This window comes from Pristis pectinata, chromosome 6 (genome assembly GCF_009764475.1).
Source record: "Pristis pectinata isolate sPriPec2 chromosome 6, sPriPec2.1.pri, whole genome shotgun sequence".
Lineage (NCBI taxonomy): Eukaryota > Metazoa > Chordata > Chondrichthyes > Rhinopristiformes > Pristidae > Pristis > Pristis pectinata.
Window position 1 is genome coordinate 9,252,518 of NC_067410.1, and position 16,212 is coordinate 9,268,729.

Genomic DNA, 16,212 nt, shown 5'->3' on the forward strand with positions numbered 1-16,212 from the left:
ACTTTACTCTGTACTGTTATTGTTTTTACCTGTACTGCATCAATGCACTCTGTACTAACTCAATGTAATGGCACTGTGTAATGAATTGACCTGTACGATCGGTATGCAAGACAAGCTTTTCACTGTACCTCGGTACAAGTGACAATAATAAACCAATACCAATACCAATGACAATCAGTGGAGTATAGTTCAGCACTGTGCAATGGTGCCTACTGGTGGCTGGAGGAACTCAACAACATTGCACTACTTTTTTGGGCACTGACTCAACTCTGGGAGGAGAGAAACTTTGGACCTGATCTCCCCAGGAAGCTGTTTTGCTGCCAATTAGCCAGCCAATGATCTCTACATGTTGCAGACATTCATTTGAATCATGCATCAGGTGACTCGCAAATGCAGAGTGGGGCCCCCAAGCACCTATTACAAGGGCATCCAGAATGACCCCAGGAATGAAAGGCTTAACATACGAGGTGCATCTGACGTCTCTGGGTCTGTACTCAGTGGAGTTCAGAAGGATGAGGGGAGATCCCGTGGAAACCTATCAGATACTGGAAGGCCTGGATAGAGTGGACATGGAGAGGATGTTTCCATTGGGAGAGTCTAGGATCTGAGGGCACAGCCTCAGAATGAAGGGACGTCCCTTTAAAACTGAGATGAGGAGGAATTTCTTCAGCCAGAGGGTGGTGAACCTGTGGGATCCATTGCCACAGAGGGCTGTGGAGGCCAAGTCATTGGGTGTATTTAAGGCAGAGATTGATTGGCTCTTGATTGGTAAAAAGGGAGTTAAGGATTACAGGGAGAAGGCCTCTTGAACTCATAATCCACCTCGTTATGGCCTTGCACCTTATTGTCTGCCTGCACTGCACTTCCTCTGTAAGTGTAACACTTTATTCTGCATTCTGTTATTGCTTTTCTCTCGTACTAGCTCAATGCACTGATGTGATGAAATGATCTGTATGGATGGCATGCAAAACAAAGTTTTTCACTGTACCTCGATACACGTGACAATAATAATCTAATTTACCAATTATAAGGTCGTATGCTTAGCACAGGTGATCAGGAAGGTGGCTGTTCACCCTGTGGAGATCGACCCAACCGTCCCCACCTGGTTCCATCTGCCAATCATCTCTCTCCTCACCCGGTTCCACCTATCACCTGCCAGCCCCTTTCCTCACCCCTCCCTCTCACTTCATTATACTGGCCGTCCTCCTCCCACGCTCTCAGTCCTGATGCAGGGTCACGACCCAAAATATTGACCATCCCTCTGCCTCCACAGATGCTGCCTGATCCACTGAGTTCCTCCAGCAGTTTGTTTTTCTAATAAATTGCTCCAGATTCCAGCATCTGCAGTATCTTGTGTCTCCCTACCTAACCGCCCTGACCAACATTCGCTCCTCAATCAATGTCACAAAACATAGAGAAGGTTGGAAATACTCAGCAGGTCGAGCAGCATCTTCGGAGAGGAGACTGGTTCAGATTTATGGTCTTTCTGGGCAAAGCAGGAAAACGAGCCCATTTTTAATTGCAGAAAAGACGCAGGGGCACAGAAAACAGGAGGGAGGAACAAATAATCTTCTGGAGAACAAAGGGGAACATATGCTATAGGGTGAAAGGTGGGAGAGAGGGGCTGTAACACAACCAGAAACTGCTGGAAACGCTCAGCAGGTCAGACACCGTCCACAGAGAAAGGGCAAAGTGTTGGAGAGAAACGGAGGGGTTTATTTTAATTTTCATTTCCTGAAAGATTATCAGGGCCAATGTCACTTTGCTGTTTGTGCTGCGTGGTCTAAACGGGGGGGCTTGTGGAGCCCTCGGGCGCTACATAAATGCAAGTCTTTGCTCGCCACCTGCCCACGGAGCGACCAATCCTGAGCCCAGTAATGGATAAACTCCCCGACTTTCTGGCCAGCCAGCGCCCCTCTCGGGAATGAATGGGTTAATGAGATTAAAGTTGAACCGCACTCGCCGCAATAAATAACCAAGGCTGCAGTTTAATAGATTCGCCCTTCGCCGCTAATGAATTTGCCAGACTCGCTCAGGAAGGTGACCCACCGTTGTAGGAGATCTTCAGCCTGGGGTTCCCGCTGACCGTCCTAGTCCGGAGTCCAAGCCCTTCCACCGTGAGCAGCTGGACCAAGAGGCAGTTCCACAGAAGTTTCATGGTCGGTCTCACCGTGGCGTCACACTGCGACCCGGCTCAGATCTGGAGGGGGAGAGTGAGGAGAGAGTTAAAGACCGTCCCCGGAGATGGAGCGCTTACAGGTGCACTCACCGCCGCCAGCACCTTTCAGAAGGAACTGACACGGGAATAAATAGTTCCTTTTGCAAAGTAAAATCCAACCCGTTCAATTTCCATAGAGCTTGGATTGCCAGCTTCCTTTCACACACACACACCACATACCCACACTGACACACACACACCACATACCCACACTGACACACACACACACACACACCACATACACACACACCACATACCCACACTGACACACACACACACACACACACCACATACACACACACCACATACCCACACTGACACACACACACACACACACCACATACACACACACCACATACCCACACTGACACACTCACACACCACATACCCACACACACAGACACATATCCACACTGACATACACACCACATACCCACACTGACACACACACCACATACCCACACTGACACACACACACACACACCACATACCCACACTGACACATACACACACAAACACATATCCACACTGACATACACACCACATACCCACACTGACACACACACACACACACACACACACACACACCACATACCCACATTCACACACAGGTACACACAACCACACAGACACATACAACATAGCTACACTCGAGCACACACACGGCATACCCATATTTACACACATCCCCCCACACACAGACACACATCACACACAAGTACACACACCCGACACACAGACACCCACACACATTGCTACACTCCCACACATCGACCCACACTCTCACATACACACCCCCACAGACACATACATCACTCATAAACACAAACTGACACACATCCCACACACACACACACAAATGGACATACCCACATCACACATACAGACAAACATACATACAAATAGACACACACACACACAGATTGACTTTGTAAACTACTCCACTTTCTGCACAGCAACAGATTCTGGAATGCATTTTAAAAGCACCCAGTCCGTTTTGCTGACAGCTTAACAGGTACAAGACCAGTGCTGTGTGCCCACCCCACCACCTTCCTTCTCTCACCCTCACCCCCCCCCCCCCCCCACCCACTCTCTCTGTTACCTGGAACGAACGCACGCTGCTGACACTTGGACAAGACTATGCCTTCACTCGCTCCCTCTCCTCGCATTCTGATTCTTGGCCCGGCTTCAATCGCCACAAGAAGGGAGTTAAAGCGAGACCTGGCTGTGCTCAGGTCCGCCAGCAACAGAGGGAGTGGTGGAGTGCCTGTGTGTACGGGAGAGAGAGGGAGAGAGAGAGAGAGGCAGCGGCGCACAGACAAGCTCCACAAACTATCCGAAGCCTGGCTGCCAAGATATTTAATCCACCACCTCTCACCCCGTTGCGCTTCTGCGTCCAACTCCGCGCAGGAGTTGGGGAGATGTCAGATGTGTGTGCGAGTGCAGCCCCGTGCAATTGGTCGAGTGAACACACAAGCCCAGGGGACCGTCAGGGCTCCCCCCTGAACAATCAGCAGCTCAGAGACAATGTCAAGGGATGAGGGGCCCTCCCCAGGGCACAGGTCTAGATCCCCGTCCCGTGCGGTGGGGAGTCTCCAACGCTGACCCTCGCCATAGCTCTCCCAAGAGGTTAGAGGCTGTCGTTTGGCAGCAGGTTGGAAGAGTCCACATTGTACACACTGCTTCGCTCACTGCGTGGAGAGTGGATGCGAGTTTTCTATAAAAGGCGTCTCTCCACACCCGCTGACGCGGGAGAGATCGAAGCCCAGCCGCCCTGCTCTGCAAATTAACCCCGACTCTTGCAACTCCTTTTCCCCAACAGTCCCTCCGCACCAGACGGAAGGATTACAGGACCCAGGGAGGTCAAGCGTGGCGGTGATTTTCCACGCTTGTGGAGAGCCAGAGCGGTGCAAGTGATTGTTGTGCTTCAAAGTGTGGTCGGTAGAAGATAACGAGGGCGGTTCCGGGAAGTGGTAGGGTTGGACAGCACCGAACCCAACTCGTCCATGCTGACTGTAATGTCTATCTACCCCCATCCCATTTGCCCGCATTAGGCCCTAATCCTTCTACCACTATCCCACCCGCGTAGGCGTCTAAATACCCTCAACGTTGCACTGGTACCTGCCTCTACCACTTGCCCTAGCAGCTGGTTCCATACACTCACCAGCCTATGTGTGCAGAACTTGCCCCTTTAAATCTCTCTCTCTAAACCCGTCCTCTAGTTGTAGACTGCCCTATCCCAAGAAAGAGACCCTATCTAAGCCCCTCATAATGTTATAAACTTCCATGAGGTCATCTCTCAATCTCCTGTGTTCCAGTAAGAATAAATCCAGCCTATCTAATCTTTCCGTCTCAAGTAAAGCCCTCATTCCAGGCAACATCCTGGTGAATCGCTTCTGCACCCTCTCCTGTAGTGTGGCAACAAGAACTGTACACTCTACTCCAAGTGCAGTCTGAGCAATACTTTGTACAGCTGCAACATGCCACCCCCAACCCTTGTGCTCAGTGCCTTGGCCGATGAAGGCAAGCACACCAAATGCCTTCTTCACTACCCTATCCATGAGCATCGCCACTTTCAGCGAGCTGTGAATTTGCACCTCAAGGTCTCTCTGTGCATCATCCCACCGAGGTACCTGCCATTTACGGTATATGTGTTGTCAGTACTTGATGTCTCAGGAAGCATCACTTCACACTTGACTGGGTCAAATTACATCGGCCACCCCTCCGCCAACTCCCCCCCCCCACATCCTTTCACAACCTTCTTCGCTATCTGCTACTCCATGGCTTTTCGTGTCATCGTCTTACTAGTCAGTCCACCTACATTCCCGTCCAAGTCAAAACCCAATGGTCCCAGCACCGATCCCTGCGGTACACCACTGGCCACAGACTTCCAGTCAGAAGAACACCCCTCGACCACTGCCTCCGATCACCAAGCCAATTTTGTGGATCGTTAGGCTTACACTAATGAAGGATGAACAAAGAAGATACATAACTGCATCTTCTAAGATACAAGGTATTTATTTATTAGTCACATGTACATCGAAACACACAGTGAAATGCATCTTTTGCGTAGAGTGTTCTGGGGGCAGCCCGCAAGTGTCGCCACACTTCCGGTGCCAACATAGCATGCCCACAACTTCCTAACACGTACGTCTTTGGAATGTGGGAGGAAACCAGAGCACCCGGAGGAAACCCACGCAGACACGGGGAGAACGTACAAACTCCTTACAGACAGCAGTCAGAATCGATAGCGCTGTAATAGCGTTACGCTAACCATTACACTACCGTGCCTGCCCCTTTCACATCCTTAAGGGATTCCAAAGTGTGTCAGTGCCAACATATTACTTCTGAAAGGTAGTGACCATTGTTGGAAAATTGGCGGCTAATTTATGCAAAGCAAGCTCCCATGTGCCGAGACCAACCAGCAGGTATTTACAGTTGGCCAGCACACTGAGAACTTCCCTGCTGTTTCTTCATGTAAGCCTGTGGGGGTCTTTCCAGATCATGGATGGCACAGTGGCACAGCTTGTAGAGCCGCTGCCTCGCAGCTCCAGCAATTCAGGTTCAATCCTGACCTCAGGTCCTGTCTGTGTGGAGTTTGCATGTTCTCTCCCTGTGGCCCTGTGGGTTTCTTCTGGGTGCTCCAGTTTCCTCCCACATCCTGGTTGGCGGATTAACTAGCTGCTGCAAATCGCCACTAGTGTGTGGGTGAGTGGGAGAATCTGGCAGGGGGTTGATGAGAATGTGGGGAGAATAAATTGCATGAGGGTAGGATTAGCTTCAAAATGGATGGTTGATGGTTAACATGGACACAATGGGCCGAAGAGCCTGTTTTCATGCTGTGTCTCTCTATGACCATCACCTGAATGGGCAGACAGGAATACAACATAAAAACAAAATGATGCTAGCACAGAGAAGGAGCTGAGACCTGGGGCAGATCAACCATGATCACATGAATGGTGCAGCAAGATAGACCGATCAGGTTGCCTACTCCTTCTCCTATTTTCTCATGTACTTGTTTGTACGCATTGACCAAGCCCTACCAATTGATCTGCCTGGTCCTGTTGGGCAGGGAGTTCCAGGATTTTGATCCAGTGATGATGGAGTAGTTTCACCAGGACAATTCAAGGAGACAGTTCACCACAAGAGGATTAACGATGAGCAATAAAGGTACAAAATCCATACAAGATACAAAACAAGGTACCAAACACCCTCTGATACCACAACCATATGGCCAGTTCTGATCCTTCGTGACTCCAGATGTTTTGACTGGTCAACTCTGAGAACTATCAAAAGTTGTCCAACCACGGAGACTGTCCAATCTCCAACCAATGTCTACTCATACACTCCTGTATAAAATGATGAGAGATGGGTTGAGCAGGAAGCGTGTGATTTCCAGGACAGAGAAAATGATTCAAGGACATCCTCAAAACTGCCTTGAAAAGCTATAACATCTCCAATGGTTCATGGGAATCCATGGCTAGTGACGTTGATTTGGGAAGGCACCAAGTACTTCACATCTCTCCGATGGGAGCACACGGAGGCTAAGAGCAAGTAGCAGGAGGAGATAGAACCATCCAAAGAATGTGCCGCGCTCTTCATTAAGCTTCCCATGCCTCACCCATAGCAGAGTCGGTGACATCCACACACGGCTCGTTTGCTTCCTCAGAACGCACGGGAGAGGCAGCGAGTCATCCTCAATCCAAGGAGCTGCCTGAGAGGATATTATGGATGAATGGAAGGGAGACAGGAGTGTGGATTTTCCACATGACTGAGTTCGTGGGGGGGAATATCCCATCAAGTGATGCATGGCTGTCATCATGTACATCTCCCCCCTCAGGACTCTGTGCTTTGCTCTTCCCATCGATCCTAATCTCCCTGCTATACAGTCTTGTGCAGCGCTGGTATTGGTATTGCTATCGTTTATTATTGTCACTTGTACCGAGGTACAGTGAAAAACTTGTCTTGCATACCGTTCATACAGATCAGTTCAACATATAGTGCATTGAGGTAGTACAGGGTAAAAACAATAACAGAATACAGGGTAAAAACAATAACAGAATACAGAGTAAAGTGTCACAGCTACAGGGAAGTGCACTGCAGGTAGACAATAAGGTGCAAGGTCATAACAAGGTAGATTGTGAGGTCAGAGTCCATCTCATCGTATAAGGGAACCGTTCAATAGTCTTATCACAGTGGGATAGAAGCTGTCCTTGAGCCTTGTGGTATCTTCTGCCTGATGGGAGAGGGGAGATGAGAGAATGACCCGGGTGGGTGGGGTCTTTGATTATGCTGGCTAATTCACCAAGGCAGCGAGAGGTATAGACAGAGTCCACGTGATGCGCTGGGCTGCGTCCACAACTCTCTGTGGTTTCTTGTGGTCCCGGGCAGAGTAGTTGCCACACCAAACTGTGATGTAGCCAGATAGGATGCTTTCTATGGTGCATCAATAAAAGTCGGTGAGTGTCAAAGGGGACATGCCAAATTTCTTTAGCCTCCTGAGGAAATTGAGGCGCTGGTGAGCTTTCTTGGCCATGGTGCCTACGTGATTGGACCAGGACAAACTATTGGTGATGTTCCAAGGAACCTGAAGCTCTCAACCCTCTCGACCTCAGCACCATTGATGTAGACAGGTGCATGTACACTGCCCCCTTTCCTGAAGTCAATGACCACTGAATCTGGATCAACGCACAAAACGCTGGAGGAACTTAGCAAGTCAGGCAGCATCTGTGGAGGGAAATGGATAGTCGACATTTCGGGTCAACAGATGAAGGGTCTTGACCCGAAACGTCGACTGTCCATTTCCTTCCATAGATGCTGCCTGACCCGCTGAGTCCCACCAGTGTTTTGTGTGTGTTGTCCCACTATTCCAGATACCGTGGCTGGAGTCCACCGAAGGACTGCTCCAGATCTCTCCAGGCACCTGGTTGTTGTGTGAAGTTTACTGTTTCCTCCCTGGGGCTCATCAGCCAATGGCAGAGGAAGCTTATATTCTCTGCCTGTGGGCCAAACATGCAGGGAGCTGGGCGTTCCACGAGCTGTACATCTCCTGTAGCCCCTCTCTCCTGTGGAGCTGCAGGTCCTGGAGGAGGAGTTTGGTACAGCTGGTCCCTGGCATTAACCCTGCTGCTGGAGTTCACCGTGCTTCTGCTGGTATTGATTCTGCTGCTGGAGTTCACCATGCTTCTGCTGGTATTGACCCTACTGCTGGAGTTCACCATGCTTCTGCTGGTATTGACCCTGCTGCTGGAGTTCACCATGCTTCTGCTGGTATTGACCCTGCTGCTGGAGTTCACCATGCTTCTGCTGGTATTGACCCTGCTGGTGCTGGACCTCACCCTGCTGTTGCTCCTGCATTTTACTGGTGCTGGTGTCCACCCTGCTGGTATTGGAGATCTCTCTTCTGGTACTGCTGGTGCTGTTGTTAACCCTGCTGGTGTGGTCCTACACCTGCTGGTGTTGATGGTAACCCTGTTACAGCTGGTATTTACCTTGCTGGTGTGGCTCTACCCCTGCTGGTGTTAATGCTGCTGGTGCTGGACCACAAGCTGCTGGGACACCCACAGCTGTTAGTCCTGCTCCTTCTTGTCATGGTGTTGCTGGTGTGGCTTCCATTGTGCTGGAACAAGTCAATTCACTTGCCCCTCTGCAGCCACGGTGATCCTAAGGATCAAAGCTCCAAAATACGGACTGCACAGAGACCAACCCCTAATGTTGTCAAAGTAACATCTCAATTCAATTATAACTTGCAATACCAGTCACAACTGCGAGCAGGAAAGCAGGTGTGAGAGTTCAGCACTTGAGACATTTCTCTGTCAGCTGACACCCCCTCCACTTGCCACTCTGACCTCACCCCTCTATCACTGGCCAGTCGCAGGAAACCTACAAACTCCATGGACCTGCAGTTAAATCACAAGGAGCCACATGAATATCACTGCAACTGACCTACTGAAGCTGATGCTCACCTCTCCTCGCTCTCTAAAGCACTGTGGTTGAACGGAGATGGAACTGAACAGTCTGCATGGTTTAGGTTTGAGTCCCCCTCCAGGACACGCACGTAAATCTCAGCTGACACTGCAGTGCCAGAGAGGGAGTGTTTCACTGTCAAAGGCACCGTCTCTCAGATGGAACATTAGCCCCATTTGGTCTCTTCCAAGGTGCTGCCTCAGAGAGCAGGACTATTATCCGCAAACTCCTCATTAATATCTATGCCTCAATGGAAATCACTAAAGCAGATATTCTGGCTATTATTTGATTGCTGTTTGTGGCAGCTTGCTGTGCATATTGGCTGTTTTGTTTCTTTTCCTGCACAGTAGTTGTACTGCACATCGGGACATTCTGCAAGGGATATGACTGGCTCTATTTAAATCCAAATCTCTATGTCAAACGCAAAACCCCTCCCCTCTCTTTCCCACATCCACACTCCATTGCGTGTTAAAATTAAGCCCAAAATGAAACTCAATTGAGATTTCTTTGTTAAATCTCACTTGGTAGAAAACAATACCTAATTCTTTAAATATTCACACCCGCAAAACGTTTAAGAAATGAGAGGAATTTGCAGCTGGACCTCAAACAGTCCAATGCACACTCGAACAGCCGGACTGTAATTGTACTGTTAGCTCCCAGATGTTTCCAATAATCTCTACAGATGTGGACACGAGATCAAAGATGAATTTTTCAGGAAGTGCGCCTTGAGGTTTGCGACAGAATTATATGTTGCGCAACCAATCGGTGAGAGATTCACAACTCAGCCAGCCCCTGTAACTGTATGATCTTCCTGATGCACAGCAAGCTATTATAACATCTGGGATGGGGAGAGGTAGGGGACTAATGAACCATATGCTTTACACAATTGGATTGCTGGCCCTCACTGCTCTTCTTGGTTGTTTGGCTAGAAGATCACCAGACCCACAAGGGAACAAAGAGCAGAGGTCAGGGATCTGACTGTATAAACCACACACGTGTCAGATCGGGGACCACTGGGAAATTTTATTCTTGCTGCAGATGGTTGTTAGCTTTGCTAAGTCAGCTTCTTTATAGGGTAATGGCACTTGGCTCTGTGTCCTAACAGAACAAAATATTTAGATAGTCATTTAACACTTTTGGGCTGGGTCTGATGAGGGAATCCAGAAATTAGAGTGGGCCTTTTTTGGGAGATGACATCAGGAAGCACTTGTTTATTCCATGGATAAGATAGGATAAAATAAGATATTTATTTATTAGTCACACGTACATCGAAACACACAGTGAAATGTGTCTTTTTGCATCACTGAGAATGTGCTGGGGGGCAGCCCGCAAGTGTCGCCACGCTTCCGGCGCCAACATAGCGTGCCCACAGCTTCCTAACCTGTACGTCTTTGGAATGTGGGAGGAAGCCAGAGCACCCGGAGGAAACGCACACAGACACGGGGAGAATGTACAAACTCCTTACAGGCAGTGGCGGGAACTGAACCTGGGTCACTGGCGCTGTACTAGCGTTATGCTAACCGCTACACTACTGTGCCACCCTAGCTCTATTTAAATCCAAATCTATGTCTAGGTATTATGTCTAGGTAGTGAGCATTTGGAATTTTGTCCAGTTATAAAGCAGCAGAGGTTGGAGTCAACTGAAAATTGACAGGTTAGATGAGGGGTGGTGTTTCTCCTCACAAAGGTATCTAGAACCAGGGAATACAGTCTCAAAATAAGGGCTTCTGCCATTCAGTACGGCAATGGAAAGAAATTTGGAATTCTCCACCCAGCAGAGTTGTGGAGGCTCAGATACTGGGTATATACAAGATACTTATTGTGGGAACCTAGGAATGTTGTATAGGAAAATGGTGTTCAGGTAAAAGATCAGCCATGCTCTTAATTAATGGTGGAGCAGGCATGGAGCTATTGGTATTGGTATATTATTGTCACTTGTACCGAGGTACAATGAGTAGATCTGTAGAGAGCGGCTTGCAAAGAGTCGCCACACTCCGGCACCATATAGATGACTTCTGCTTCTATATCTTATGTCTTAATGTTCTAAACAAGAGTACTAAGAGGTATGGAAACAAAGCAGGCAAGTTTAAGATATAGATTAATCATGAATGATGGAAAAGGCTTAAGGAGCTGAAGCTCTTTCCTGTGCCTACATTTCTTAGTAACCAAATTCCAACCCCAGCAAAACACTCCAGTGTGAATATACAAGCTTCACATCCTCACTGGACAAGGCAAGTTCCCTCATCTCCAACAAATCAATAGGCCCGCGTTTGAAGGAAGACGATTCGGAAGATTCGTTGGGCAGCTTCTGATTTTCCACACTGATGACTGGACAATCCAGAGACCAGTGGCCGTTGAGGTTCGTATTCAGCGAAACACACAGCGAGGAGGGTGCGCAGAACAAAATACCAAACTGGAACATGGTAAAGCACTTTCCATGGCTTTGATGGCTAACGTAGCATGCAATTGAGTGTCCAAAACCCCAGGCTCTGGTCAAATCTTTCAGTTCCAAAGATGGATGGGAGTTAGGGTGAAATTGTAGCATAATGGGCTTCATCCAATGTTTAGAATTAGAGCAGAGAATAGTGAGGTTGGGGAAGGTAGAACCACTCTCTCCAAAATGTGGTACTACAAGAAAGAACCTCTGCTTTGATCTGGCTGCAAGTTTGCAGGCAATAGGACAATTGCCCCTCTTGTCCTCGTTGCTCTCATTTATTAACATTCACTGGCCATGCTCTTAGTTGCTATTTGTCCAGCTTAAACTGTGCAGAATAAAAGCAGCAACTTAGAGAATTTACATTCTTTAATTCTCTACAAAAAGCTAGATTGCAGAACAGAAACGGAACTACCACTGGGCTCAACTACACAGGACAAGGAGGGTAAAGCAACTGGTACTGCACCATAACGCACTGTGCAGTGATACCTTGGTGCTGAGAAGCTCATAAGTATGTACCTTGCTCATGGACAATATTAACTCTGCAGAGTTAAATCCCCTTACAGTTCAAGAGCTTGCATTAAGAATGACCACTGGGGCGTGGTACTGGAAGCAATCAACACCCTGTGGAAATGAAGCCCAGCCTGGAGTTCACTCCAGAAGTGGGGACCACAGGATAAACATAATTACAAAAAGAACAAAGATCGACAACATTTGGGGATGGGGATTCCACCTTCAATGAAACCTGCGAATGACTGAGATAGTTCTGAAGCATAAAATGCTGCACCTCTTACTCTCACTGTATTATTCTTGCAAAATTACCTTGCTTTTGTTGGGAGAAGTTGCTGTGGTTCTTTTTGTATGTTTCTTCTGCTTTTTAATTCACTTTTTTCTTTCTTTTTCGATCTTTTTATTAATTTTCAAATTAATACAGATTAATATATATATATAACATCAATGATTATACATGTGTTACAAAGAGATTGGGACGACAATCATGACATGTATAATCATAAAGAATAAAAAATATAGTCTAGACCTCACGTTCTCTTAGTAAGTGAAAATAATACAAAAAAAATCAAAAAGGGAAAGAAAAAGATTTATTGTATAATAAAAAAGAGAACCCCCAAATCAAAAAAATTATAAGTAATAAATCGAAACAAACTAAAAAAAATTTCAAAAGAGAAAAAAAGCTGGACTGATATTTCTCGATGAAAAAAGAGCAATATAATGTCGTAAACTCTGCTCCTCTAAATTCAAAGGTTATTGAAAAGGGATCGATATCGTATGAAAATATTGAATAAATGGACTCCAAACTTCCTCAAATTTAAGCGAAGAATCAACAGTACCACTCTTAATTTTTTCCAAGTTTAAACATGATATAGTTTGAGAGAACCATTGAAAAGTAGTAGGGGTATTGGATCCTTCCATTTAAACAAAATGGATCGCTCGGCCATTAATGTGACAAAGCGATGTGACAAATGTGGTAAGTGGCCAGATTCCATCCTTGGTAGCCCAAACACTGCAGTGATAGGGTGAGGTTGTAAATCAATATTCAATACAGTTGAAATAATGTTAAAAATGTCTTTCCAATATTTTTCCAAAAGAGGGCGGGACCAAAACATGTGTGTCAGGGAAGCCACCTCTGACTTACATCTGTCGCATTTAGGATTTATATGGTGATAAAAACGGGCTAGATTATCCTTAGATATATGGGTCCTGTGAACCACCTTAAACTGTATCAAAGAGTGTCTGGCACACATTGAAGATGTACTAACTAATTGAAGAATTTTCTTCCATGTCTCTGTAGGTAAAAGTATCTGGAGTTCTCTTTCGCATTCATTCTTAATTTTATCAAGTATCTCTGGACGTATTTTCATAATTAGATCATAAATTATTGCTATCAAGCCCTTCTGATAGGGATTAAAACCTAAAATTTTTTCCGTAATTTCAATTTTATATGGAGTCGGAAAAGAAGGTATAGTAACTTTTAAAAAATTTCTAATCTGTAAATATCAAAAAAAGTGTGATCTAGGCAAATTGTATTTATTAGACAACTGTTCAAAAGATAAAAAAAGTTATCAATGAATGAGTTGCAGCACTTTTTTCTGTATCGACTTTAGTTTCTGTGCAATCCTGTAATGAGCCCAGAGCTGCCTTATCCCACCACAACTCATTGGCTGAACCAGTAATGTCACTAGAACCTCTGCTAAATAATCACCACCTCTTTCTCCCTTGAAGTCAGCAGGTGGACTGTATTAAACAGACTCACACAACTGGTCCCCTCTAATCTCCAGGTCACCCTGCCGCCAGTTTTTCCTGACACATCGCCACTAATTGCTAGACAGAACCACAGAAACAGAGCAGCAGTCCAAGGTATAGCAAGTGATTTCTGTGATTAGATCTTCCCTCACAAATTGCCTAAATTACAGTAACAAACAAGTGCATTAGGTGCAGAGCCTGGGAGATCAACTGTTGTCTCTTCAGTTCAGCTACTCAGCTGCCTCCCATTAACACTGCCGACACCAGAGCAACTCAGCATAACATTTTTCTATTTTCCACAATATCAAGCCAAAACCAGCACAAGCTCCACACACACACACACACACACACACTTGGAATCCAGCTAACATTTCAGCACACACTGCAGCATCATCACACAGTTCTCTGCACAGAGCAGCTAAATAAAAAAGCATCAATTATTAGTGGGGGCAAATGTGTATTTGTGCATTAAGATGTGCATTAATCAATGGAATTGGTCAAAGCACTTTGTAATTCACCCTCTAAACATCTCTGCCCCTTTAAGGTGTCTCTTAAAGTTTATGTCTGTTGCCAAGTTTTCAATCTCTTGTGGCTCAGAGATTGTTAGTAAACAAACAATTTGTTTACTAACACACCTCAGGGCTATTACAGCGCCAGCGACCCGGGTTCAATTCCTGCCGCTGTCTGTTAAGGAGTTTGTACATTCTCCCCGTGTCTGCGTAGGTTTCCTCCGGGTGCTCTGGTTTCCCCCCACATTCCAAAGACGTACGGTTTAGGAAGTTGCGGGCATGCTATGTTGGCACCGGAAGCGTGGCGACACTTGCGGGCTGCCCCCAGAACACTCTACGCAAAAGATGCATTTCACTGTGTGTTTCGATGTACATGTGACTAATAGAGATATCTTAATCTTAGGCAAGAACTTGTCTGTGCTGTAATTAACTAATTTGTATCAATGGACTCAGAAATGATTAGGAACTGATCGGACTCTGCAGTCACTGGCCATCATGAGAACGACATGCATCTACATAATGCCTTTCCTGTCTCTTTCAGGACATTCTACAGCACTTGACTGCCAATGGTGCACCTCAGCAATATAGTGCAAGGTGTGATGTAGGAAATACAGGCCTTTTGGATGCCATATTTATTGATTGAGTGAGGATGGGAAAGAGCATGGACAAAGTGATGGGAAGGAGAGAACTGAGAGATTGATTGATGGGATATTGAATGTTGATCGAGTGATAGATGGCCGGGTAGGTAATGAGACAATTGGCTTGGATCACAGGCAAACATAAGAAACAGCACGGAAACAGGCCCTTCGGCTCAACTCATCCACGATGCCCATCTAAGCTAGATCCATTTGCCTGCATTTGGCCCGTATCCCTCTAAACCCTTCCTATCCATGTACCTATCCAACAGTCTTTTTTATGTTATTGTGCCTGCCTCAAGCACTTCCTGTGGCAGCCCGTTCAACGTACGCACCACCCTCTGCATGAAGAAGTTGCCCCTCAGGTCCCTTTTAAACCTTTCCTCTCTCACCTTAAACCTCTGCCCTCTAGTTTTTGATTCCCTTTCCCTGTGCGTATTCACCCCATGTCCCTCATGATTTTATACACCTCTAAGGTCACCCCTCAGTCCCCTTTACTTCAAGGAATAAAGTCCTAGCCTACCCAACCTCTCCCTATAACTCAGGCCCTCGAGTCCTGGCAATATTCCAGTAAATCTCCTCTTCACTCTTTCTAGCTTAATGAGGTCTTTCCTATAACAAGGTGACCAAAACTACTCAGTACTCTAGATGTGCACTCACCACTGACTTGTACAACAAATGACTGAGAACTAGGTGAAAGGAGTAATGCGTGAAGGTGAGAATTGACCAGAGCAGTGGATTAAGTTGAGAACTGGCTGTAAAGTGGACGGTAAGATAAGATATCTTTATTAGTCACATGTACATCGAAACACATAGTGAAATGCATCTCTTGCATAGAGTGTTCTGGGGACAGCCCCCAAGTGTCGCCGCGCTTCCGGCACCAACATAGGATGCCCACAACTTCCTAACCCGTACGTCTTTGGAATGTGGGAGGAAACGGAAGCACCTGGAGGAAACTCACGCAGACACAGGGAGAACGTACAAACTTCTTACAGACAGCAGCTGGAATTGTACCCGCGTTGCTGGCGCTGTAAGAGCGTTACGTTAACCGCTACACTACCGTGTGCGAATGCAAGGATTGACCACGTCTGGTGGAACGGTCAGCACTGAATAATGGCCGCAGGGATTTAAAAGTTTAGCCAAGATACAAGAAGATTTTGTTTTTACACAGAGAGTGGTTACAGCCGA

General features: G+C 46.7%; 1 protein-coding gene across 4 annotated transcripts in view; it reads right to left on the reverse strand.

The window, feature by feature from the left end:
- Positions 1-16,212, reverse strand: part of sema3b (sema domain, immunoglobulin domain (Ig), short basic domain, secreted, (semaphorin) 3B) — a 376,487-nt gene that overhangs the window by 177,127 nt on the left and 183,148 nt on the right. For 3 of the 4 annotated variants that reach the window (XM_052017532.1, XM_052017530.1, XM_052017534.1), the window contains exon 2: positions 2,050-2,200. In XM_052017532.1, the coding sequence (XP_051873492.1) occupies positions 2,050-2,158 (109 nt within the window). In that variant the 5' untranslated portion in view covers positions 2,159-2,200. Of the gene's footprint in view, positions 1-2,049; positions 2,201-3,320; positions 3,497-16,212 lie in introns of those variants that run through there. The other variant, XM_052017531.1, reaches the window with a different exon arrangement.